The sequence below is a fragment of the Hyla sarda genome, chromosome 1, assembly GCF_029499605.1.
Source record: "Hyla sarda isolate aHylSar1 chromosome 1, aHylSar1.hap1, whole genome shotgun sequence".
Taxonomy (NCBI): Eukaryota; Metazoa; Chordata; class Amphibia; order Anura; family Hylidae; genus Hyla; species Hyla sarda.
The window spans coordinates 472,411,143-472,438,210 of record NC_079189.1 but is presented as its reverse complement, the minus strand read 5'-3'; the positions used below and the strand labels follow the sequence as shown (position 1 = coordinate 472,438,210).

At 42.8% G+C, this 27,068-nt stretch overlaps 1 protein-coding gene across 9 annotated transcripts in view; it reads left to right on the top strand.

Moving 5' to 3' along the window:
* The window catches only part of KSR2 (kinase suppressor of ras 2), a 481,762-nt gene that overhangs the window by 430,427 nt on the left and 24,267 nt on the right, over positions 1 to 27,068 (top strand). For all 9 annotated transcript variants that reach the window (XM_056537068.1, XM_056537052.1, XM_056536998.1 and 6 more), the window contains 2 exons: positions 7,288 to 7,384; positions 11,095 to 11,228. In XM_056537068.1, coding sequence (XP_056393043.1) covers positions 7,288 to 7,384; positions 11,095 to 11,228 — 231 coding nt within the window. The remainder of the gene's footprint in view (positions 1 to 7,287; positions 7,385 to 11,094; positions 11,229 to 27,068) is intronic.

Below are 27,068 nucleotides of genomic sequence, written 5' to 3'. Positions count from 1 at the left end.
TCCCTATCCTTTGTATAAGATATACATTTTTTTGCACAATAGTACTCCTATAAGTGTCAGCTAGAGCTTGAAAGAGCCTTATGGTTGGAGCTATAGTGAGGGGTCTAACCAACCAAATCCAGTTTTTCTTAGGGTCTTTACACATAAAGTTTCTAGTGAATGCTCAGGGTATACAGTGGCAAAAAGATATGCTGAGGTCTACCTTGGCATACTTCTGATGGGTACATTAGGTTTATTGGAATGAACTTAGATTACTAGTGACTACATTCCATCTATTTCCCAGACATATATTGTTTCTCTGTATGGCTTAATAGTATGATGTGTTGTGCTTTTCGATTTTGCACATAAACAGTATACATTAGAACCAATGGCCACTAGTAATTTGCTGGTCCAGTAAATTCAATGGTCCCACTGGGAGTATGCAGCAGTATACATCACTTCAAATCTTTATGCCGATAGGAAGATATATACCCTGACTGTACACTGTAATGAAAACAGACCCATAGAGTATCTGAAGTCACATCAATCTGCCGCTATATCTTTTATTCTAAGAGAGCCAGGAGAAGAGTAAATCCATAAAAATCTTCATAAATAGCCATTTTGATATAACACATAGATTTAGCACACCAGCTGTGTTAGCTACTAGATGAAAATCACAGTCATACAGCGCAGAATCTATTTATCGTATCATACGTGATTCCTCAAACATAGAAAATCTGTATTTTGGTGGCAATATGTGGCATTAAAGGTGACACTGATGACAACGGTACTCGCCTTGTCCCGTTCCGTGGCGGGGATTTTCGGTAATCTTGGCCGTTAGCTCGAGCTCCGGGCACCCGACTTGGGGCACGAGCGGAGCTTAGTGACGTCACCGCTCCTGCTCCCTGCTGGGTCCCACTGCTAGGGAACAGCAATGGTGACGTCACTAAGCTCCGCCCCTGCCCCATGCAAGCAGGAGCAAGATTACCAGAGATCCCTGCCACAGAACGGGACAAGGTGAGTACCGTTGTCATCAGTGTCACCTGCATTATCAGTCGGTACCAACAGGTTAGTGCAGGTGACACGGTGACAGATTTACTTTAAGTAGATATTTATGACTTGAGGTCCCATTTGTGGCACACCACGTGTTGGGAGACCAGACACCCTTGCCCTGGGTGCTAGGGTGTTGCCAAAATGGCAAGTATTGATCTTTGACAACACATGAATAGTGTATCCCCAGAACATTTTGTCTTTTGTATAGGTCCAGAGTCTGCTCTTTGGTGTGCTCACAATAATTGGGATTATATCCAACCATCCATCATATTGATGGTCATCATCGTTTTCTTCCAGTTCTTATGATATAAGTCTTTTAGCTGTCTTTTCTGATAGAAGTCTATTAGTTGTTTTTTCTGATAGACGTTTTTTAGTTGTCTTTTCTAGTGAGCTGGATTTTCTTAAAATATGTTCCTAAAAGTTTCCTAAATGTTTTCACATGCAGAAGCCAGCAGCTGGCCTTTCAAGTTAACAGAAACAATCTGGCTTTGTAACTATCTTTTTGTGACCAGGAACCAGCGCCTAGTACACCCATGTGCTTTATTTAAAGTTGACTTTTACGGGAAAAGATTAACAAATCAATTAGGTCCTTAGAATAAGGAAACACGGTTTCCTCTGTAAATGAATCATTGGGCAGGGCTGTTTCTGGAGCAGCGCAGTGCTGTATTGTGTTCTACTTCACTTTAATGTGATGCCGACAGATTTATAGACATGTTGCTTTTCATTAGTCTGGTACAAAAGGATGTCTGATAACAGAAAGCACTCATCAATGACATACTGTAGGCCATTTATATCAGGCCAGTGCAAGGCAGAACTTAATACGATTCCGCAGATATGTGAGGGCATAGTGTGACTTGATAAAGTTGCCCATGATGTGCAATACAAATGTACAAATTTAATGACAACCTCTCAATCCATGTAAGCCCTTGTTTATTAGATAACAGATATTAAATACTTTATATTATAATTGACATTTTGATATTTGCCTTTGAAGTGAAAAAGAATGATGTGAATTAATCTGTATCTGAATATGATGCAAGAAAGAACCATACACTTTTATATTTTTATTACGTGTACTACTTATTTTACTTCTTAATATATTATTTTATTATTGCTGCCAGTAATGGCTTGTGTTTGGGTGCATAACAATTCCAAGTTGCTAAAAATATTTTGTTTAGTTGGTTCTGTTTAGACTTAGAAAGAAAACGTCTCTGGAATTGATGATTAAAAGGCTCCTGATATTTTGGAGCAATTAGTGCGGATTTTACAAGTCCCATTGAACTATCTATAATGTACAACTAATGAGAACTTCAAACACTCTGGAAGGCCATGTTTTAGTAATAAATGAGGTGTGAATCTGACCTCCTCTTGTCTCTTTTATGTGTCTATACTAGGATTTGTCCTTGTACCTGTTTACAGAGTTGTACATACAATGATGAGATTTTATTAAGTTTCCATAAAAGATTGCAGTTGTACACTATTCAATTTGTAAATACATATTTTCTTAACAAGGGATGTAACGTGATTTTACAAATTTGCTCCAGGGTCAGGCAGTGGCAACAAGGATAAAAAAAACACACCTCTCTAAAATAGACACACCTCTCTGAAAAAGACACACCTCTCTGCTTGTTCCTGGTGATGTCATAAAGTAATGACACATCTTAACTAGAGATGAGCGAATCGAATCAGACGAATCAGAATTTGTTCCGAATTTTATGATAAATTTGATTCTGATTGAATCCGAATTTCCACTCGATTCTAAATAACAAATTTCTTCATTCACTCCATTTTGTTATTACTCTAAGGCTAAGATTCCACTGAGTTTTTGCAGTAAAAAAATTTATTTAACAACATTTTTATTTTCTATAACAAAATTGTAATTCATTTTTAAACAGGGACCAATTTATGTGGGCGGCAGGTACCTAAAAATGTAGCCAACAATAATAAAAATGTAGAAAGATCCCATTTAAATGTAAAAATTATATATATTTTTTTTAGAATTCATTTTGTTAAACTTTTTATTAGTAATGTATTTTAATAATGTGTTTAATAAAGTGTGTGTGTTTTAACTTTTTCCACTTTTTTTTTCTTTATTATTTACATAGTACTACTACTCCCAGCATGGAACCGACTGTTCCATGATGGGAGTAGTAGTACCTGTACTAATAGACAGATCACCCCGGGGTCTGACACCCGTTGCGATCCTCCTATATAATGTAATAGATACGGGCGGCCGACCGCTCTTCTGCGAGATCCGGCACTATGTTCTGCGATGTAAAGTTCTTCACATAACAGATTCATATTTCCCGCAGAGAGCTGTGATTGGCCAAATAGTTCCAGCCAATCACAACTCTGTCGGATATCCCTTGTATGTCAGCGCTGGGACCACTGTGTGATTGACACACAGATCCCAGCGCTTAGGCCCCTTATTCTTATATGTGGGTGGCGAGTCTTCTACTGTAAAAGAATAAACAGTGTCCGTTCTCCTGTGCACAGCGGTGATGCGATACGGGCAGCCAGCTCTCACAGCAAGTGCTCGCTCCCATTGGGTGGCATAATGCAGTAGCGGAAGAATTGGAGGCCGGCTCATTCCGCTACTGCATTATGCTGCGCATAGGGCCTTGGGAACCGAGCGCTTGCTGTTGCCGCCCGCATCGCATTACTGCTAGGCACAGGTGAACGGGCACTGTTTATGTACCATCCGCATATAAGAAGAATAAGGGGCCTATGCTCACGGACCTGTGTGTCAATCACACAGTGGTCCCAGCACTGACATACGGGGGATATCCGACAGTTGCGCTTTAAGGAAAGATCACCCCAAGTGTCACTTCTAACACCTGTTGCGATCCTCCTGTATAATGTATAGCTCTTCTATGGTCCCCTGCTCTGATGTGTATATATATACACCTATTCATATTTTCCACAGAGAGTTGTGATTGGCTGAAACCATCCGGTCAATTACAGCTCTCTGCGGGAAATATGAATAGGTGTATATAAACGGCAGTGCAGGGGACCATAGAAGAACGGCCGCCCGCAACTATAAATTATACAGAAGGATCGCAACGGGTGTCAGAAGAGAATTACTGTTCAAGCATACCTTTTGCTGCTTTCTAGCAGGTTTAATCAGGTTAAAAAAAAGGCTTTTTTTAAATTAAAGTCAGCAACAGTCGGATACCCCTTGTATGTCAGCGATGGGACCGCTGTGTGATTGACACAAAGGTCTAAACGCACAGGCCCCTTATTCTTTTTATATACGGGTGGCGCATAAACAGTGCCCGTTCTCCTGTGCACAGCGGTGATGCTATGCGCGTGGCCCGCATTGCATCACCGCTGTGCACAGGAGAACGGACACTGTTTATTCTTTTACAGTAGAAAACTTGCCACCCACATATAAGAATAAGGGGCGCATGCGTTGGGACCTGTGTGCCAATCACACAGCGGACACAGCGCTGACATACAGAGGATATCCGACTGTTGACTTTCATAAAAAGCATTTTTTAGCCCGATTAAAGCTGCTAGAAAGCAGCAAAAGGTATCCTTGAACTGTAATTTCTAACAACTTTGTCATCCTGGGGCTAGTTTATGGGGGGTTTAAATCCTTGACAGTTGTACTTCAACTGCAGGTACTACTGCTCCCAACATGGAGCACACTCTGCTCCATGCTGGGAGCTGTAGTACCTGCATTAATAGACAGATCGGTGTGCTCCATGTTGGGAGTAGTGGTACCTGCAGTAAAGGAAAGATCACAGCAGGTGTCACTCCTGACACCCACTGCGATCATCCTGTATAATATATAAATGCATGGCACGGCCACTCTACTCTGGTCCACTGCACTGCGCTATATATATATATATATATATATATATATTTATTTTTTTTATTTTTTATTTTTTTTCCGTATTTCCCGCAGAGAATTGTGATTGGCTGGAACCATCTGACCAATCACAGCTCTCTGTGGGAAATATGAATCTGTGATGTGGAGAAGGATCACACAGAAGAGCAGCCAGCCACCTGCATTTATACATCCGGGGCGATCTGTATATTAGTACAGGTACTACTACTCCCATCATGGAACAGTCTGCTGCATGCTGGGAGTAGTAGTACTACCTAAAAAATGTAAAACATAAAGAAAAAAATAAAGTGAAAAAAGTTAAAACACATGCACCCACCTTATTATATCGATTCACCGTGAATTTTTTTGTATCGAATCAAATTTTTTTTTTTATTTGGCGAATCAGACAAATCAAATTTTTCTAAAATTCGCTCATCTCCAATGATAACAATATGAGATGGGAGTACCCTTTAACAACCAGTCTGCTATCTGGTTTTTTTCGTTGATGCATATTGAGATCTGCAGCATTGCAGAAAAGTCTTCAAATCAAACCTCTAAAGAGAATCTGTCAGCTGTAATTTCTGGAGACACTGTTGGATGGATTTTAGCGTATAAAAGAGAACTATACCTTTCCTGGAAATGATGGTTGTTGCCAAACGTAGAAAATAGTCTAAGGAGGTAGTGCCAAGCTGCTCAAGTGCCACAGCCTGCCACGCCTTCTCACTTGCCTTCACCTCCCAGCATCTCCTTTGCTTGGGTACAAGGCTTAACATACAGCCAAGGAGGGGCTATGATGTGGAGGAAAGTTAGAAGCTTTGTCAGGCTGTGGCACCTGAACACATTGGCTCCCCCAGTAGTAACGGTAGAAATATTTCATGCACTATTTCTTCCTTTCATTCTCCCATCACAAAATAACGTCCGTTATTAATAACGGACTATAACAGATTAAAACGGATAATGTAAAAATCCCATAGACTATAATGGGATTTTCTAACGGACGTTTAATGGACGATTTTCAGGGTTTTCCTAACGGAACATCAAACGGATCTTTAAAACGGATGAATTTTATAGTGTGAAAGCAGCCTTATACAGGCTGTGCCCTCACTACTTTACACTGTAGCAGAGTGTCATTTCTTCAGTGTTGTCACATGAAAGATATAATAAAATATAAAAAAAATACTATAGTCAGATACTATAATATATAAATGCAATGCATTCTGAGGTGTCCCTCTGTCACTATCAATGTGTAAGAAATGTCTAGAAGTCTGTTCTCCATTTTTGCTTTTTAATTGTTTGATTTCATACAATACAATGTTATATATGTTAATGAATTGTGCTTTACATCCTTTAAAGGGTAGCTCCCACCATCCTCTTTTTTTTTTTTTCTGTCCCTGCCTATTGCCCATCTATCCCTAACCCCCTCCCTGCCTTTATTTTTTTTTTTTATTATCTTAAAAATGGCATTTTGTCTGCCTGGTAGTGTGCTCACTACCAGGCAGACTTCCCCAGCAGGCACCACGTCACTGATGCCTGCTGGGGGCCGAGTTCCGCCCATAGTTCTCCTGACAGGGTGCCTCCAGCTGTTTCACCACTACAACTCCCAGCATGCCCTGACATCTATTTGCTGTCAGGGCATGCTGGGAGTTGTAGTGGGGAAACAACTGGAGGCACCCTGTGTTGGAAGACACCCAGCCCCCGACCAATATCGCCCCCCTCCCCCTCACCTGTGCCGGACCATGAGCGGGGGTCCGTAGCAAGCAACAAGCGTGTGCCCGGCTTCCTGTCATGCCCGTACACTCTGGAAACTGTCTCTATGTTTCTGGAGGATTGAAAGTCCTCCAGAACCATAGAGAGAGTTACCAGAGTGTAGGAGCATGACAGGAAGCCGGGCATACACTTGTTGCTCAGTGTAGGATGGGCCCTCCCCTCTCTTTATAACGCGCTCCCGGTAATGACAGGACACAGCAGTGAGGAGGCGGCGTATCCCCACTGGAGCCGCTGCTGTAAGGAGAGGTAAGAGCCATGTTCCTCCCTGCTGCAGGGAGAATATGCAGCAGGGAGGCGGCCAGTGTGAGAGTCCAGGGAGCCAATGCGCAGCCCTGGATTTCACTGTGCTCGCTCTCGCCTGTTTGATTGACAGGCGGGAGTGAGCACCGCAGTGACTGGAATTTCGACTCATTTGCCAGGCTCAAATGAGACGAAATTCTGTAGTGACGTCACTGCCGAATGCATTCGGCCACTAGGAGGGCGACCCCTAGTGGCCGAATTTAAAAGTGATTTTAAACTGGTTTAAAATCACTTTTTTAAATTAAACTATATTAGAGATATGTTGTAGTACTTAAGTACTACAACATATCAATTTTTTTATTTGATGACAGTGCCCATTTAACATGAATCAATATGCTTCTTTGTGTTTGTTTCAGTTTGTGCAAGGGGCGAACATTGTACTCAGTGGTACGGGATGCAAAAATCGTCTTAGATGTCAACAAAACCAGGCAGATAGCACAAGAAATTGTGAAGGTAAGTAATGGAATTAAGAAATTTGTCTAGCTATTTCAATTCTACATGTTCTTGGGTTAAAACAAAAATAATACTGGGTTACATAACCCCAACATACAGCACTAATGGGCACCATAGAAGGAAACCTTCAATTGTTTCCAACCAATTATAGTCAACACCTTCATAAAAATCCTTTAGAGGTGCATTAATGGCAGTTGTACCATTGTATAACCTTAATTGTTAAATAAAAAAAAATAGTTACTTTGCATATTATGTCAGGGCCGAAACATTGTCCATGTCAGTGGCAATATGGAAGCCTATACTGTACTGACGCCTGTGTAAGTGAATAATGCAACAGTTGTAAATGTCACTCACCGGTGTCTGGCCACCTACTTCCTTCTAAAGCGAGGATCCAGTAGAGGAGCCGTGATAGAACAAAGAAGGGTTTAGTATTGTTGGATTTTTCTTTCTATGCCCCCGTCATTGCTTAATTTTTCCTTCCGAGGGCACAATGATTGTCTATTCCTTGGACTCTATTCTACGGATAGTTGCTTGAAATATTATTAGTATTTTCAGTAATTGCAATGTGTCACACTTGTCATATGTTAACATGGCTATTATTATGTATTCTCAGTCCTCTTTACAGTTCAGTAGTTCTGTCCAACATTGCTCACTTGTTTGTTACAGGAAATACGGGTGTCTTATAACATGTAATGTATATCTGGACATCCTATTTGATAGAAGAAAGTATAGCAAAAGTGCTGCGGTAGTTGATTAGCGGCTCTTATGTAATACACGTAAAAATACATTTCTGGGAAAGAAAACTAAGATTATTACTCATTTTTTTCCATGCGTAACCCAGTACAGTTGCTGAAGAAGGAAACAAGATAAATCACAAAGCAAGTTAAACATTTTGATGTATAGTTCATAATTTATTTGGCTTTACAAGAAGGTAATTGCTTTGTGCTGCTAAAAATGTTAAGATCGGAGAGAGCTCTTGCAGCGTAAGCAAGATTGTGCCACAAAGTATTGTAAAGCAAACAACTGACAATGATAGATCTAAATCATTTCTCCGCAAAATGTTATGCAGCACACATCAAAAGCCAGAAAAATTACAAGACTTCATTTTCTGCTCCGCTGAGCGTGTGGAGGTGAAAAGATCACAAGCCATTGTATGTGTAGGTGTGATTTTCATGTAATTAATGGCGTCACCATTGTCCTTTGTATAATAGAAGATTATTCTTAATATTCAGCGGTAAAATAGGATGATCTGCTCTAATCATCTGTTTTTCTTATATTGCTGTGTATACAGCCTTCTTATTATTGTGTCTTCATGAAACAATGCCTAAAAAAACTCTGCTCGTTGAAAGACAAGAATAACATTTACCCCATGTACCCCTGAAATATGGTAGCAATTAGTTAGATTAGGTGCTTTCCCTAAAGGAATAATCCAAAGTTTTCTTAATAATGATATGCTGCTGAACCCCTGCAGCGCCTCTATACCTCCATCCACTTCCCCGATCTTCTCTCTTCTACTTGTTCCTAAGATGGTGCTTGGCACAGAACCTGCCGACTCAGCCAATCACTGGACAAGTCTTCGACTGTCCGGGCATGCTGGAATTTGTAGTTTTGAACAGCTGGAGACTCCCTGGTGGGAACACTGTCATAGACATTGGCTATAAGTATTAAAGGACAAGGAATAGATAGATCTGTTCTTGGAGACCTACACCTTGCACTTACTGTACTTAAAACATACCTGTCATATCATAGATAAAATATAATGCCTATATATGTTACTCACTAGGACATACAGAACCTTTACATGTCTTTTTTTATATGTCTAGTTTCTCTATTTGGCTCACAAATTCCTCTGTTCCGCTGCTCACTCATTCTGACAGAAAGGGGCATGTCCGAGGCATGCATTCACTTCCTCTCTAAGTCCGCTGTGCTGGATCTCTTCCTCCAATCACTGTAGACTGTTCTTTAACCTCTCCTTTCTGTGTTCAGACATGAGTCTGATAGGCAGAACAGGAGTGAGCACAGATGAGTGCTAGTCCTGCCCTCACTTACTAGTTTTGGGTTTTCAGCTTTTACCAAAAGGATGGTGCAGCCAGAATTATGTTCTTGGTAGTATGGGGACCCCTAGTGGTCTTTTTTAATTTTTTTTTTTTTTTTTTTTTTTATAAAAATAGGATTTTAAAAAGAAAAAAAAGAAATACATTTTTATGAAGTATATTAGGTTAAACGGGTTAAATACTGTCAGATTCAAAAACTTTTTATATGTTATTACTGATGAAAATTAAACACCTTTTGTAATACGGTTGTTTACATTTTTTTGAATATTTAATAAAGAAAACGGCTCCTGCAAATCCCACCACTAAGGGTCCCCATACCTACTGGGACACTACTTAGTCCTGCAGCAGTATCAGCTTGTCCATGAGTCATGGAGAAGAGATGACTCATGGACAAGGCTGCATGAGCAGACACACCAATCACCTCCCAGCACCACAAGGGACACGCCCCCTTCCCCTGAGAGGATTTCTAACACTGTGAGCTAATGAAAAGAGGGATTTTTTTTAATAATAAATATAGGTGATAGTGAAATAAATTAGATGTGCATGGTCAGGAATAGGTACTGAGTAACATATTAATTTTTAATTTATTTTGTGGGTTCTGACAGGTACACTTTGTCTTCCCAATATGTAAAAAATTAAAAGTTTTTGACAGTGCCTATTTAACATAAATGTTTTTTTTTATGACAATTCATAGAATAACCCGACAGTATATATCCTTTTTCTGCACTAAGGTTCTATATTTTCTGCTCTTTATGGAATTTGAATATTTTAGTTGCGATACAGTATTCATGTGTTGCAATATCACTTCCTTTCCGTGCATTGAATATGACCTTGTTTTATAAGTTTCAGTATTGTATAATATATCTGCCCGGGCAACCAGTCTGTCTGTTTCTCGAAATCATCTGTGCAGTGATTTACAGCACATTTATGTCCTGTATCGTCTTGTAAGAGGACAATAGCTATTTCTCAAATCTATGAAGAAGTTTTGAATTATGATTCTGCTTGCTGTGAAACATGGAAATGAAGCAACTAAATGTAGCATCATTACTAAGACTTAAGATAGTCTTGAAAATAATAAAGGAATATTATATTTCAGTCAGTTAATGCATCTTTGTCGTGGAACAAATGACTATTCTATAGTCTTCATGAAACACTCTGGATGTGTCATAAATGTCTGATTGGTGGGGTCAAACAGAAGGGTCCTCTGCAAAGCCAAGAGCAGGGAATGTCTGGACCCCGTTCCTTGAGAAAGGAGGATTGCACAGAGCTGTGTTTTTGTTGCATGCCAAATTAAAGGGATTTCCACACCAGACGTTTTTTTGGATTAACGGAAATTGACTGTTTGTTGACTTTGAGTGTAATTAAGAAGAGAAAAATGCAAGGACTATAAAAAGTAATAAACTTAAAATAAACACATAAAAGCCCAGGCTTTACATATTGTGTTGTGCAGCTGGAAGAATAGTGCAGAACGCAATTTGGGTTTCACAACTGGTCCGCACCTTAGATTGCAAAAAGCTTCCATTTAGCACTGACCAAACAGGCTTAACGGTTTACATATTTTTATATAATAAATTCAATTTAACAAGCAATGAGCCTTTGTTCATGTAGTTATTACGTTTACATGATGTCTAATCCATTCTTATTCATTACTTTCAGGGAATGGGATATCTCCATGCCAAGGGCATTCTACATAAAGACCTCAAATCAAAAAATGTTTTCTATGACAATGGGAAAGTAGTGATTACAGACTTCGGCCTTTTCAGTATATCTGGTGTGCTACAGGCTGGCAGGTATGGTGTAATTTCTTTCACTTGTATAATATTTTACCAATATTTTTATTGTTATCCTAAAAACATATCAGTTATGTTGAACAGTTAAATACTATAGCCTAAAGCAGAGATAGGCAACCTTTTGGTAGTGCCTTGCCTCAATTGTTTTGGTGTGTTTGCCACATGGGTATGGCTTATTATGGGTGTGTTTTTTTGTGTATGAGGTTTGTGGGTGTGTGTCTTGTTACTTGGTGGGCATCGTTGGAGGGGAAGGCTGCTCTGAATTTTCGTTAGATATTGCCCTCACTGTAATGACCTTACTGTAAGCACAATACAGAGGGAGGGGATTTCCCACACCAGCCATTAAAGTTTTTGTTCAGTACAGATAATCATTTTAATCCAGACCATACCTGCATAATACAGACCCCAGTTTTGCCCCCTCTACATAATACTGACCACAGACCCAAGCGCAATGCCGCCTCCACCCCCTCCCCCCGTATAAAATAGAACCCAGAGTCAGATCCTAGCATAATACAGAACCCAGAATCATACCCCTCTGCATAATACAGGCCCCATAATCAAACCCAATTATCACCTCCCTGCATGATACAGACTTCAGAATTGCACACGAATGCATAATACAGAAACCAGAATCATACTCCTCTGAGTTGTCTCTGCAAAATCTGACAGACATCCTTTTTAGGCTCTTTTCTCCAGCACTAACTACACCTTTATACAAACTCCCCATCAATATTGCCTCACACTGGAATAAGGCTCACTTTGTGTCCCAATATAGATACAGCTCCTGTTTACATTTAGCCCCCATGTAGCTCTCATATAAATATAGTCCTCTTATAGACCCCATACAGCCCCTATATAGATAAAGCCCACTATACCCCAAATAGAAACTGCTCAAAAAAATAAAGGGAACACTAAGATAGCACATCCTAGATCAGAATGAATGAACTAATTGTATGAAATACTTTTGTCTTTACATAGTTGAATGTGCTGACAACAAAATCACCCAAAAATTATCAATGGAAATCAAATTAATCAACCTATGGAGGTCTGCATATGGTGTCACACTCAAAATCAAAGTGGAAAACCACACTAAAGGCTGATCCAACTTTGATGCAATGTCCTTAAAGGGGTACTCTGGCGCTTAGACATCTTATCCCCTATCCAGTGGCGGGACCCCTGCGGTCTTGCGCGCCACACCCTGTTAAAATCAGTTCCCGGAGTGAACACGCTCCGGGTCTGATTACTGTCGATCACGGGGAGCGTTGTTATGTCACGTCTCCGCCCCCGTGTGACGTCACACTCCGCACCCTCAATGCAAGCCTATGGGAGGGGGTGTCACATCCCCGTGATCGACAGTAATCAGACCCGGAGCGAACACACTCCAGGGACTGATTTTAACGGAGTGCGGCGTGCAAGATCACGGGGGTCCCCTGTGATCAGGCATCTTATCCCCTATTCTTTGGATAGGGGATAAGATGTTTAAGCGCCGGAGTACCCCTTTAAAACAAGTCAAAATGAGGCTCAGTAGTGTGTGTGGCCTCCACGTGCCCGTATGACCTCCCTACAATGCCTGGGCATTCTCCTGATGAGGTGGCAGATGGTCTCTTGAGGGATGTCTTCCCAGACCTAGACTAAAGCATCCACCAACTCCTTGACAGTCTGTGGTGCAACGTGGTGTTGGTTGATGGAGCGAGATATGATGTAACAGATGTGCTCAATCGGATTAAGGTCTGGGGAACGGGCGGGCCAGTCCTCAGCATCAATGCCTTCCTCTTGCAGGAACTGCTGACACACTCCAGCCACATGAGGTCTAGCATTGTCTTGCATTAGGAGGAACCCAGGGCCTGAGGTCGCATATGGTCTTACAAGGGGTCTGAGGATCTCATCTCGGTATCTAATGGCAGTCAGGCTACCTCTGCCAAGCACATGGAGGGCTGTGCGACCCCCCCAAAGAAATGCCACCCCACACCATTACTGACCCGTCAAACTGGGGTCATGCTGGAGGATGTTACAGGCAGCAGAACGTTCTCCACACTCTGTCACGTCTGTCACATGTGCTCAGTGAACCTGCTTTCATCTGTGAAGAGCACAGGGCGCCAGTGGTGAATTTGCCAATCTTGGTGTTCTCTGCATGCTGTTGAGGCTATGCCCTGAAAAAATGAAAATAAATGGATGTCCATTGATGTTGTTGCGCTCTACACGTGCATACTGCACAAAAAACCCATTGATGCTGTCAAATATCATATGACGAAGTACAGCAACTACTCATCCATCTTAATATAATACACCCTTGACATTCTGCTTTTTGTAATAATGCATAACTTTTTTTATTTCAACTGGCAATTTTTTCTCCAAAAGGTTGGATGCCAGATGGGTGCCAAGTTTTCCCCATCGCTGGCTAATCTCTATATGTCCGACTGGGAGGAGGTCTACCTCTATGCGGCCAACAATCCCCACCGATCATCGGTGGGATGGTACGGCCATTATATTGACAACCTCCTCCTAGTGTCGACTGGGACGCAAGAACAAGCAGCGTTATTTTTTTAATACATCAACAATAACAATGTCAATCTAAAGTTTACCTGTAACTTGGAAAATAACACCATACATTTTTGGGATGTCACCCTAACAGGAGACTGTAAAAATAATGTCATACACACAAGCTTGGAAGCCAACCTCTGGAAATTCCATTCTCCACGTGAAAAACTGCCACCCACGCCACACAGTGAGAAATCTACCCATAGGAGAATATGTGAGGGCAAAAAGGGTGTCTTCATCTGCAGAGACTTACGAGAATACTGCTCATGACATCAATAAACGCCTACAAGCTCATGGATTGCCATTGCCGATGTTAAAATGAGAGCTCATTATTTATGTGACAACTTCAAAAATCAAAAAATACACTCAGAACAGTTTCAGGGAACCATAGCTTTTTCTACACCATATTCTGTGGACTTTGACAATATATGAAACAAACATCATACAAAGACACCTCCCAGTCCTACATCAGGATTCAACAATTGCCAAAATTTTACAAACTGGAGTCAAATTTGTGGCCAGACGAGCCAGGCCACTAAGGGACCAACTATCACCTAGTGAATATCTTTCTACACAAGACAGGAACACTTGGTTATCTACAACTGGATGTTATAAGTGGCACCAATCACGGTGTTCTACTTGTAAATTCATTACCAATACAAAAAAATTCACGTCCACTGCCACCAAACGCACCTACCAGATCAAAGAACTTATCAACTGCAACACAGATCATGTTGTTTATTTGGCTACTTGTAAAAAGTGTGCACTACAATATGTAGGATGCCCTACAAGGAAATTGAAACTCCAAATAGCAGAACACATGAGAGGTATTGTTACGCCGAGCGCTCCGGGTCCCCGCTCCTCCCCGGAGCGCTCGCTTCACTCTCCCCGCGGCAGCGCTCCGGTCACGTCCTCTGACCCGGGGCGCTGCGATTCTGCTGCCAGCCGGGATGCGATTCGCGATGCGGGTAGCGCCCGCTCGCGATGCGCACCCCGGCTCCCCTACCTGACTCGCTCTCCGTCTGTTCTGTCCCGGCGCGCGCGGCCCCGCTCCCTAGGGCGCGCGCGCGCCGGGTCTCTGCGATTTAAAGGGCCACTGCGCCGCTGATTGGCGCAGTGGTTCCAATTAGTGTGTTCACCTGTGCACTTCCCTATATCACCTCACTTCCCCTGCACTCCCTTGCCGGATCTTGTTGCCTTAGTGCCTAGTGAAAGCGTTTCCTTGTCTGTTCCTAGCCCGTGTTCTTGACCTCCTGCCGTTGCCCCTGACTACGATCCTTGCTGCCTGCCTCGACCTTCTGCTACGTCCGACCTTGCTTCTGCCTACTCCCTTGTACCTCGCCTATCTTCAGCATCTTCAGCAGCCAGAGAGGTGAGCCGTTGCTAGTGGATACGACCTGGTCACTACCGCCGCAGCAAGACCATCCCGCTTTGCGGCGGGCTCTGGTGAAAACCAGTAGTGTCTTAGAACCGGTCCACTAGCGCGGTCCTCGCCAATCCCTCTCTGGCACAGAGGATCCACCTCCTGCCAGCCGGCATCGTGACAGGTATCCTACCACCTGAAGACACTCCAGGCACTAGGTCCTCCTCCGGTCTAACAAAACATATCAGAGATGTGAATTCGGGTGATGCATCATGTATACAGATTACAGGGATTGAAAAAGTCCAGAAACCCCATCGCGGAGGGGACTGAGGCCGTTTGGTTTTTACACGGGAGGCATTTTGGATATTGTCCCTAGACTCCCGCGTATCAAACGGACTCAATTATCGTAATGACCTAATGTACATTTATGAGTTTGGGTTCCTATTCTAGTTCATTTCTTGTTACTATTGTTCTTTCCTTGTACAAATAATTTTACACGCAGAGTGTATTTTTGTAAGTAGTACCGTGTTTCCCCGAAAGTAAGCCCTAGCCCTAGTCCAGGGGTAATCAGCTGGCGGACCGCGGTCCAGATGCGGACCGCGGCCGCCAGTAATGCCCGCAGACCCCACATGGCCACCACAGTAATGCCCGCAGACCCCACACCCCCCCCCCCCCCCGGCCACCACAGTAATGGCCGCAGACCCCACACACACCCCCGGCCACCCCAGTACGGTAATGCCCGCAGACTCCACACCACCCCCGGTCACCCCAGTAATGCCCGCAGACCCCGCAGCTCCCCGCGGCCCCCGCTGCCCACCCCCCTCCTCCTTTGGCTGGTCCCGTGGCAAGTTACCTTACCGCAATTCAGCCGGGGCAGGGACGCTGTCATTTTAAAACGTTGGCGCGTATGCACGGCCGACATCACGGACGTGTCCCTGCCCCTGGCTGCTAAGCAACAGAAGAAGGAGATCTCGCCGCAGGGTATGAAGGTGAAATGTGTACCGGTACCCTAGTTTATTATGGCAGAGGGGTGGGGGGCACTGTAAGGTTACGGTAGGAGTGTGGAGGACGACAGGGGAAGGGGAGGAAGGGGGGCTGCAGGAGTGTGGAGGATGCCCCCATCCTCCACACTCCTGCAGCCCCCATCCTCCACACTCCTGCAGCCCCCATCCTCCACACTCCTGCAGCCCCCCATCCTCCACACTCCTGCAGCCCCCCATCCTTCACACTCCTGCAGCCCCCCATGCTCCACACTCCTGCAGCCCCCCATGCTCCACACTCCTGCAGCCCCCCATGCTCCACACTCCTGCAGCCCCCCATCCTCCACACTCCTGCAGCCCCCCATCCTCCACACTCCCGCAGCCCCCCTTCCTCCACACTCCTGCAGCCCCCCATAAATAAATAAGCCCTACCCTGAAAATAAGCCCTAGTGTGTTTTTTGTGGCTTAAATTAATATAAGAATCGGTCTTATTTTCGGAGAAACACAGTATTATGTTGTAACTTCTACTTTTATTCAACCTATTAGCTTGGGCATCAGTTTTCGGTTTATTGATATTCAGTGTATATACATTATGTAGATGGTTCTATAGGATTGTGCCAGCTCCGGGATGTCCTCCGTCTTTGCTTATAGTCTAATAACTGTATATTTACTACACCTGTCATCTTGGCAACATAGCTGGTCTGAATCTACTCACCACACAATAATATGTTTTTCCATAGCTACTCATTGATACCATACACCACATCATTTGCAGATCTTGGCGACAACTTGTACTTCTTGGTGTTTTAGTTTCAGTAGTGAGGGGCGTATAATACAACACAATGCATATAATACCTAGCGGCAATAATCTACTAAATAAATCCAGGAAAAGAGACACAAAATTAACCTTTTATATCTGTCTGCTCTGTACTTCTGCCATAGTAAAACACAGCATTATAACCAAATAATGGCTAGAAGAGAATTGACTATGAAACCCACTCCTCTGTGTGTGACGCTTTGTCACTTACTGCTATTAAGTTTAATGACCTGACTTACTTACCTCCCACTGCTATCTAAATTCTTCTACTCACTCCTGATGAACTGTCACCATGAAAATGGAAATCCGCTACCCTCCACTGAGTATTATCTCTCTGTATATCAATATGTATGCTAAGCATAATCTGTCTAAAAATATATGCAATACCTATATGGAGTGGGCATATTACACCTCTCCTGAACAGAGTTATGAATTCCTTTAGTAGGACCTTAATATCGGCAATATTCCCTGTTCTGCCTCAGATCTCCCACACCTCATAATTAGTAGTGTCTCGGTAATATTATACTGCACTTTCTTACACATTTTACTTAGTAAGTTAAGCTATAAGGCAGTCATTAAGTAAGTTTTTTTTTATTTCTTGTCTTTTCATAATTATGGTTCATCAAAGTAAGAGAGTAGGAAAAAGATAATGAAGAAATAAATAATTGTCTCCTAATTAATCCGTTTGTGCAGGAATTGAAGAAATGTATTAGCATTGCGCAGTCTGAAACGTAAACCTATAGGTTATATAATCTATTAAATGATGGTAAAGCTGTATACTCTAGAAACTCTTACATTGTTTATACAGGATATAGCATTAAACTATTAATTCATGCAGATTGTACTGTAAATCGGTATACTGAATAAGCTATTAAATGACTTCAAACCTAAATAAGAGCAACTTACCTTCATATCACCATCATATACTTGTTGATTGTAAGAAATGTAATGTTTTAAAGGAGTTCTGTAGTAAAAGATAAATTATCCCCTATCCAAAGGATAGGGGATAAGTCATAGATTGTGGGGAGTCCGACCACTGGGACTCCCCACGATCTCCTAAACGGGGCCCCGGCAGTCTTCTGAAGGGGGCATGCCTACCCTACACAGAACGGTGGCCCACACCTGGCTCCATGTATTCCACAGAGATACATGGAGGGGCATTTCGGCTTCCTGCGGGGGTCGGAACAGCCACTTCCAGCAGACTGCCAGGGCCCTGTTCAGGAGATTGCGGGGGGGGGGGGGGGGGGGGGGTCCCAGTAGTTGTACTGGGACAATATAGGAAAGTATAATAGGATTGTTAACATTGAGATCCTTTCCCTATCCTATCCACAACCTAGAAATAAACAATGTACTCTTTACACAACGTCATTGCCTTTTTGCTCCAAGCAACGCGTCAATAAATGTGTTACGTTTTTGTAATATTTAAACAGGTGCAATAGTGCTATACTCCCCACCCCCCTCATAAATTTTTGTTTTAGTATTTATTTATTTTAGGCTACTTCCTGGTGTTGTTATTTATTAGGGTCTATACCACAGGCCTGAGGCAGAAGTTATGGGAATTACATGGGTACAGGGGGGAATTTTTTTGCAGCATTGATTATTTGCTGATAAAATACTTAAATTATTTAAAGAGGTATTCAAATATTTATCCTTCTTCAGCCATTGAGCCCATGATGCCAAGTTATAATAGTGTGTAATATACCTCAACTTTCTCCATGTGCCACTTTGTCCCATTTTCATGCACAGGACCCACACCCAGAAGTACTGTAGTGCAAGTCTTTTTACTTTCCCAGCATTCCACATGGCCAGAGACAATATGTCATAAGTCACGTGGTCTCCAGGAACGTGGCTCTGCTGCAGTGGCTGGGTGGATTACAAGGTAAAAGGTGTCTGGCTGCATGGAATGCTGGAAATGGTCAGAGACAATAGTAAATTAAATGGACTGTGATATAGCACAGCTTCAAATCCTGCACATCAAATATGCGCAGGATACTGTACGTATGAATACACCCTTAAAGAACTTAGCATGTTTTTAGGCTTTGACAGTCCCTTTTCCCGGTCCATACACCAGTTTTTTTCCCCAGTATTCCAGATGTGGCTCTTAGTATCCATGAAACTATTTACAGCCTCTGTTTAAATAACATTTGAACTAGATAATAAGTGTATGGCTATGTTTACACATTACATAAAATTTAAGCAGTTAAATGGGCCTAAAACTCCCAGTGAAATAGCAAGGATTTAAGATGACAATTTTTGTAGCAGATTAAAAATAGGAAATAGCAGGAAAGAAAAGACACTCGGCAGTGAAGTGTGGATAAACAGGATCCTGTATTTAGGATACTCTATGGAGATGTCTGTGCTTGAAGCTAAACCAGGGGGTGCAGTGCACTCTTCAGAAACATAAGTCCATAAACATCCAAGAAAGAAGAGAAAATAGCACTCACCCTTTATGTCAGCAAAACGTGGAGGGAGTTTATTGGATCATTCAAAGTGCAGTTACATCAAATGGGAGAAGAAAAGGCAAGCAGCTCCGGGAGCTGCAGGAGGGCAGATTAAAAATAGGGATTGTTAAAGAGCACCTGTCACCAAACTAAACTTTTAATATATTGTTCCTTATGTAATTATAAGACACTTTGCTATTTACTTGCTGTTAAAATTCTCAATCTTTATATGTGATTAAAAAAAGCGCCACTAGGTGGCTCTTTTCTGTTCTTTGCGCAAGACAAACAGTTAATTTGGTCTCCTCCTGGCCTGGCAGGCACAGCTCTCTAGCTCTCGCAGGCTTCAGTGACGTTGCACCTGCTGGGGAACGCCCACTTTCTCCTGCCGGGAGCTCACACAATATGAGCAAGCATAAAGGTATGAAACAGAACTTTTTAAAGCTCAGAAATAATTTTTAAGGGCAGGAGGGGTGTTAGGAGTAGTTAGGGAATATAATCTAATCAGAGTTAGTTTAGAAAATATGGTTTTATGACAGGTTCTCTTTAAAATACCATTCACTTACTGAATATGTTATTGTTTTGTAATGTACTGTTTGCGGAATGTGGGTGTGAATACTGCAACCATACAGTATTTCCGCAGTAATGTGTGAATCCACCCTTTAAGTCAGGAATGGTTATAAAGTAAAGTGTTATAAAGATATAAAGCTGCCATAGACTTAAAAAGTACCTGTCACTAAATAAACTTTGCTAAACTAACTCAGGCTATGTTCCCTAACTACTCCTAATACTCCTCCAACCCTTAGAAAAAATGTTAAGCTCTGTACCTTACCTTTCTTCCTGCTTACGTAGTGCAATTTCCCAGCAGTAGAAAGTGGGCATTTCCCAGCAGGCATGATGGACCACTCCCGCCCTCACATGGTTGCAGCGCTGTGATAAATAGAAGACCTCAATCTCTGTGTAGCAGCTTTCAGTCTTTCAGTAAGGCTCTGTGCAGCTTTTAGTCTGTGCAGCTGCTTTCAGTGAGGCTCTTTGCAGCTGTCAATAAAGCTCAGTGCAGAGAAACACTTCCTGAGTTTGGTCTCCTGCCATTGCAAGCAGGAGACCAAAATCTGAGATTTTGACCAGACGGAATGTGTTCTGGCCAAGAAGGGAGACCCCTGGTGGCCAGAAGAATACAGCAGAGAAACAAACATTTTTTTTTTATTTTTATTTTTTATGGAAGCCAGTTACAAAAGTTATTTATTTGGCATAATAAATCAAATTGTTACGCTGAGCGCTCCGGGTCCCTGCTCCTCCCCGAAGCGCTCGCAGCGTTTCTCTCCCTGCAGCGCCCCGGTCAGACCCGCTGACCGGGAGCACAGCACTGACATTGCCGGTGGGGATGCGATTCGCATAGCGGGACGCGCCCGCTCGCGAATCGCATCCCAAGTCACTTACCTGTCCCGGTCCCCGGCTGTCATGCTCTGGCGCGCGCGGCTCCGCTCTCTAGGGCGCGCGCGCGCCAGCTCTCTGAGATTTAAAGGGCCAGTGCACCAATGATGGTGCCTGGCCCAATCTTCCTGATTAGTTTCCACCTGTGCACTCCCTACTTATACCTCACTTCCCCTGCACTCCCTGGCCGGATCTTGTTGCCTTCTGCCTTGAGAAAGCTACTCTGTGTTACCTCTACTGTGTTCTTGACCATCTGCTATCACCATTTACTACGAACCTAGCCGCCTGCCCCGACCTTCTGCTACGTCTGACCTTGCTCTTGTCTACTCCCTTGTACCGCGCTTTTCTCAGCAGTCAGAGAGGTTGAACCGTTGCCAGTGGATACGACCTGGTTGCTACCGCCGCTGCAAGACCATCCCGCTTTGCGGCGGGCTCTGGTGAATACCAGTAGCAACTTAGAACCGGTCCACCGGCACGGTCCACGCCAATCCCTCTCTGGCACAGAGGATCCACCTCCAGCCTGCCGAATCGTGACACAAATATTAACAATCATGTTTAATGACAGTGCCCATTTAAGGACTCTGCAGACTTATATGGCTCTGTCAATGGAAAAATAAGAGAGTTATGTCTTATAGAATCTAAAACGTAAAAAAACATGCAAAAAATACCTGGTGTGGATTCTGCAACTGAAATTCTGACATGCATTTAGTAAATACATTTTACTAAAATACTAAATATTAAATAGCTGGAATGTCTAATTTTACTGTTACATTTTGGATTCAGGTTCTGTTTTGTATTTTATAACCTTGACATTTCTTATTAATGCATACTTGTGCTGGTATTTTCCTCTACAACCTATTATATGTATAAATATTTGGATGGATGTTTTTGCTTTCACTACCACATACAGTGCTATATTATGTTCATTAAAAAAAACAATGCATCCTAATGCATTATAGGCCCATCTATTATTCATGATAATTACTTTATGTAAGCGTAATGATGTAAGTAAAATGGAAGATTTAACAGAGAGCATTACACCTAATAATTAAACAGCTGTTTATTTTTTATTTCATATAGTACTATGGCAAATATAGTAAAATCCATAAGGCTAGGATTCCACCGGCTTTTCTGCCGGTTTTTCTCACCGGCAAAAATGCCAGAAATACAGCTAGAAAAACTGCCACAGCTTTTTCCTGTGTTTTAGCAATTTTTATGGCGCTTTTCTGGTGTGGAGAAATTTGTACCTTGTGGCAGTTTTTCACTGCCTTCAGGGTACCACTCTGTGGGTCGGATGCAGAGCGTCTGGTCCACAGAGTGTTAGGAGGTGAGGAGTGATGTATAGTATACAGGATACAGGGGTGCATAGTTTACCCGTGTATACAGGAGCCAGGACAGAACTCCCTGCTCCTATGGCCCCTTTAGTGTATACAGAAGAGGAGATCCCCTTACTTTCTTCGCTCCCTGTGCCTGCCGGGTCCGTGTAGCTATGCCCACTAATGATGACGCCATTAGGGGCGAAGCTACAGACGGGAAGCAGAGTGGTAAGTGTGAGGCTCTGTTCACATTGTCCGTTTTGTATAATGTGAACAGACCCTTCTGCCAGTGTCTTCCCAGACAGGGAGACTCCAGCTGTTGCTTAACTACAACTCCCAGCATGCCCAGACAGCCAGCAGAGAGCGCCAAAAATGTCCTGACCCATTTTTTCTTCTCGTTTCAGATCCGTGTATGCAGAGGATTACAGAAGATTTGGTGGATTACGGCGGATAAACTGGATTTTTTTTTCTTTTAATAAAATGGCTATCAAGGGTTGTGGGGGAGTGTTTTTTTTAAATAACATAATTTTTCCAATATGTCGTGTTTTTTCTTTATTGAATTTTCAAACTTAGTAGTGGAAGCCATCTTATTGACGGAATCAATTACTAAGTCAGGGCTTAGCATTAGCCCCAAAAACAGCTAGCGCTGACATCCAATTATTACCCCAATACCCACCGCCACAGGGGTGTCGGGAAAAAATGGTACCAACAGGCCCGGAGCGTCAAAAAGCTTCTGGGCCTAGGCGGTAAAAGCCTGGCGTTATTTAGGCTGGGGAGGGCCAGTAACAATGGTGCTCACCCACCCTGGTAACGTCAGGCTGTTGCTGCTTAGTTGGTATCTGGCTAAGAATGAAAATACGGGGAACCCTATGCGTTTTTATTTATTTATATAAAAAGTTTGCATAGGGTTTTCCGGATTTTTATTCTCAGCCAGATACCAACCAAGCAGCAACAGTCTGACGTTACCAGGGTGGGTGAGGACCATTGTTACTGGCCCTCCCCAGCCAAAATAACACCAGCCTGTTACCGCCTAGGCCCAGGAGTGCTATTTTTGACGCTCCGGGCCTGTTGGTACCGGGGTAATAATTGGGGGTTAGTGCTAGCTGTTTTTGGGGCTAACGCTAAGCCTTGGCTTAGTAAATAAGACGGCCTACACTACTAAGCCTGAAAATTTTATTTAAAAAAAAATGGACAAATTGGAAAAATGATTTTATTTAAAAAACACAGCCCTCGTTAGCCATTTTATTAAAAGAAAAAAAAATCTAGGTAATCGCCGTAATCCATCGAATCCGATGTAATCCTCTGCATACACGGATCTGAAACGAGAAGAAAAAAAAAATTGGTTAGCACATTTTTAGCACTCTCCACTGGGGAGACCGCCCATAATGCAATGTTTTCCCAAACAGGGAGTCTCCAATTGTTGCAAAACTACAACTCCCAGCAGCATGCTGGGAGCTGTAGTTTAGCAACGGCTGGAGTCTCCCTGTCTGGGGTAAACACTGCCAAAAGGGTCTGTTCACATTATACAAAATGTATGTGAACAGAGCCTCATACTTACCAGCCTGGCTCCTCTTTAGATCCGCCCCTAATGACATGATTACTAGGGGGCAGAGCTACACAGACCCAGCTGGGATTGGAGCGAGGGAGGTAAGCGGACTTCTTCTTCTGTATACACTATATACAGCTATTTATAGATAGATGTATATTCTGTATACTGCCAAAAGGTTAACCTATACTGTCCAGCAGTGTAAGTTAACTCTTTCCTTGCTGGGCTGGAGCATAGCGCACACCTTGGCAAGGGGTTAAAGGGGTACTCCAGCCCCAATACATCTTATCACCTATCCAAAGGATAGGGGATAAGATGTCTGATCGCGGGTGTCCCGCTGCTGGGGAGCCCCGTGATCTGTCATTGTCACCCACCTTTGTTAGCTCTCCGCAGCGCTGGAGGCTACGAGTGGGAAGCGTGACAACCACGGGGGCAGAGTATCATGACATCACGACTCGGCCCCCGTGTGATGTCACGTCCCGCCCCCCTCAATGCAAGTCTGTAGGATGGGGGAGGGGCGTGACAGCCTTAACTCCTCCTTCCATAGACTTACATTGAGGGGGCGGGTATGACATCACACAGGGCGGAGTCGTGACATCACGATACTCCAGCCCCGTGGTCGTCACGCTTCACACTCGGAGCCTCCAGCACTGCAGAGAGCTCACAAAGGTGGGTGCACAATGACAGATTGCGGGGGTACCCATTGACGGGACCCCCTGCGATCAGACATCTTATCCCCTTTCCTTTGGATAGGGAACAAGATGTATTAGGGCTGGAGTACACGTTGCAGGCTCACTATAGTTTTTTGCTGGGCAGTAGATATACGTCATATATCTAGCTGCTCAGGATCAGCTGTTCTCCCAGCTCTGTAGTCCCGAAATTCACATCAGGAGGATCGCAACAGGTGTCAGGAGTGACACTTGCTGCGATCGGTCCCTTACTGAGTTACTACTGCTCCTAACATAGAGCACATTCGGCTCCATGCTGAGAGTTGTAGCACCTGTACTAATAGATTGCAATGGGTGTCATATCTGACACCCATTGTGATCGGTCTATTAATGCAGGTACTTCAGCTCCTAGCATGGAGCTGAGTGTGCTCCATGTTGGGAGCAGTAGTACCTTCAGTTAAGGACAGATCACAGCGGATATCACTCCTGAAACCCAATGCTAGTGTCCTGTATGGTCCCCTGCCGTATATATACCTATTATTTATATTTACCACAAACAGTTGTGATTGGCTGGAACCATCTGCCCAAAATATAAAACGCTAAGTGGATCTGGCATTTTGCAGTTTTCTATCTGTCCGTGGTGTTTTTTCACAGAAAATATGCAAAATTAGTCTTTTTTTTTGGCATTTTTGCATGAAAAACCTCAGTGGAATTTCCGCCTTAATCCAAACCAGTACTTCAGAAATGATCCCAAACTAGATTTAATCTAGTTTTGCTTTATTTTCTGGTATGGCTCCACTGTACTGTTTGCTCTTAGGGTGAGCGTAGATGCAGTGTACAGTATCTGAGGTGAGTGGTGGAAAATGGTAGAGAAGCTTATGGATGGAATGACTTAAACGGATTTTCCAGCCAACCAACAAGTATAATAAAAGTAACCTATTAATATAATATTATTGACCATAGTGCATAGATCTACCATATCAGCTGGGCTTTCTGGCTTGTAAGCTGGGATGACATGCTGTGAAAGCAGTCTACACCTCTTCCCTCCCTATCAGCATGGACAAGACCAATGATGTGAAGGGGGGGGGGGGAAAGCATACTACTACTCATTAAATTTATGACTCATAAGATAAGGCAGCAGTGAAGCCTGTTCTGACAGAAACTGCTGTACCTGAGAATGGCTTCCTGCTGTTTTATCTAATGGGCAATAAATCTAAAGAGCAGTAATACCATCTCCTCCCTTTACATAACTGGTCTTGTCTCCTGTGACAAGAGGGACGGAGCTCAGCTCTCTGTGACAGAGCAATGTATAGGAAAATCTATTTCTAGACTTAATATTTATTGTAAAGTACAGTAGCTCTGCGCTTTTATAACATGTCATCAAATAAGTCTTAAAAAGCCCAAATCCATAGGCTCACTGCTCTACAATAGCTTAAAAGGGCTAATCAGCAAAGGAAACACCTTGTGTATGGTGTAAAAAAGTATAATAAAGCAACTACTATAATATTACTAGCAATAGTGCAGAGATATTTCATATCAGCTGCTCTTTCCTTTGTAAGCTGTAAGCAGCTTTGGGTTTTTTGAGACTTATTTGATGGCATGTTATAAAAGCGTAGAGCTACTGTACTTTACAATAAATATTAAGTCTAGAAATAGATTTTCGTATACATTGCTCTGTTGCACGCTTAGGAGGCCATAACGGCAAATTGTACAGTTATTTGTTAAAGCGTACCTTTCAGATCCCACCAAAAAAAATAATGTTATATGTTACTCAGTACCTAATCCTGATCATGTACATGTAATTTTTATGTCTCCGATATTTCACAAAAAAATAGCATATTACAGCTGCTCAATGTCTTTTTCATCTATCCAAAAGGAGTGGGCGTGTCCTTCTCTCGTGCTGACTCCCTCCCCTCTCTTACTCTACTGATTCACTTCTCTTGGAGGAGCCTGGCAGCCCTGCTCTGTAACCCTTTCCTCTTTGGTTTTATGCTGTACACACACACACACACACAATATTTTTTATGCATACCTTTTTTATATTTTCCCTTTGTCATTCATGTGTATCATCCTTTGCCAAACCTGTAATGCTGGGACTTGTAGTTTTGGAATAGTTGGAGGTACAATGTTTGGATAACTCTTTTTTTGCAGCAGTGTTGCCTTCATCTGTGTGCCTACAGCTTTTGCAAAACTACAACTTTCAGCATGCCCAGACATCCTTTGAATGTCCAGGCGTGCTTGGAGTTGTAATTTTTGCAACAGCTGGAGGCACATGATTGGTAAAACTCTGTGTTACAGCAGAGTTGCTGCAAGCTGTGTTCCTCCTGCAGCCTGTCAATCAGCCATCTCACATCCATGACTTACAATATATGCATTTCAGAATGATCTGTATAGCAATAACTAAGATCTCTGTATGTTGGAAACACAGAAACATACAGGATATCTGGCTGTTTTATACAAAGTGCAAAATCTCTTTCTAAAATAAATCTCTCTACAGTGACAGCAGGGGGGAAGCACTAAGTTCCCGGTGAAGTAAATTGCTACGAATAAAAATAGCAATACAAGAAGAGACAATTCCTTTGCTGCTGTATTTACAAAGTACAGTATTGTAAACCTTAGTCTAGAATACAGAATTCAGCTATATCTAGCGAAGACATGTTTTAGGTTATTAACCCATACGCTGTCAGCTTGACTCCATCACCATTGTAGACGGATTTGCACCTCTCTTAGTCTTGATTCT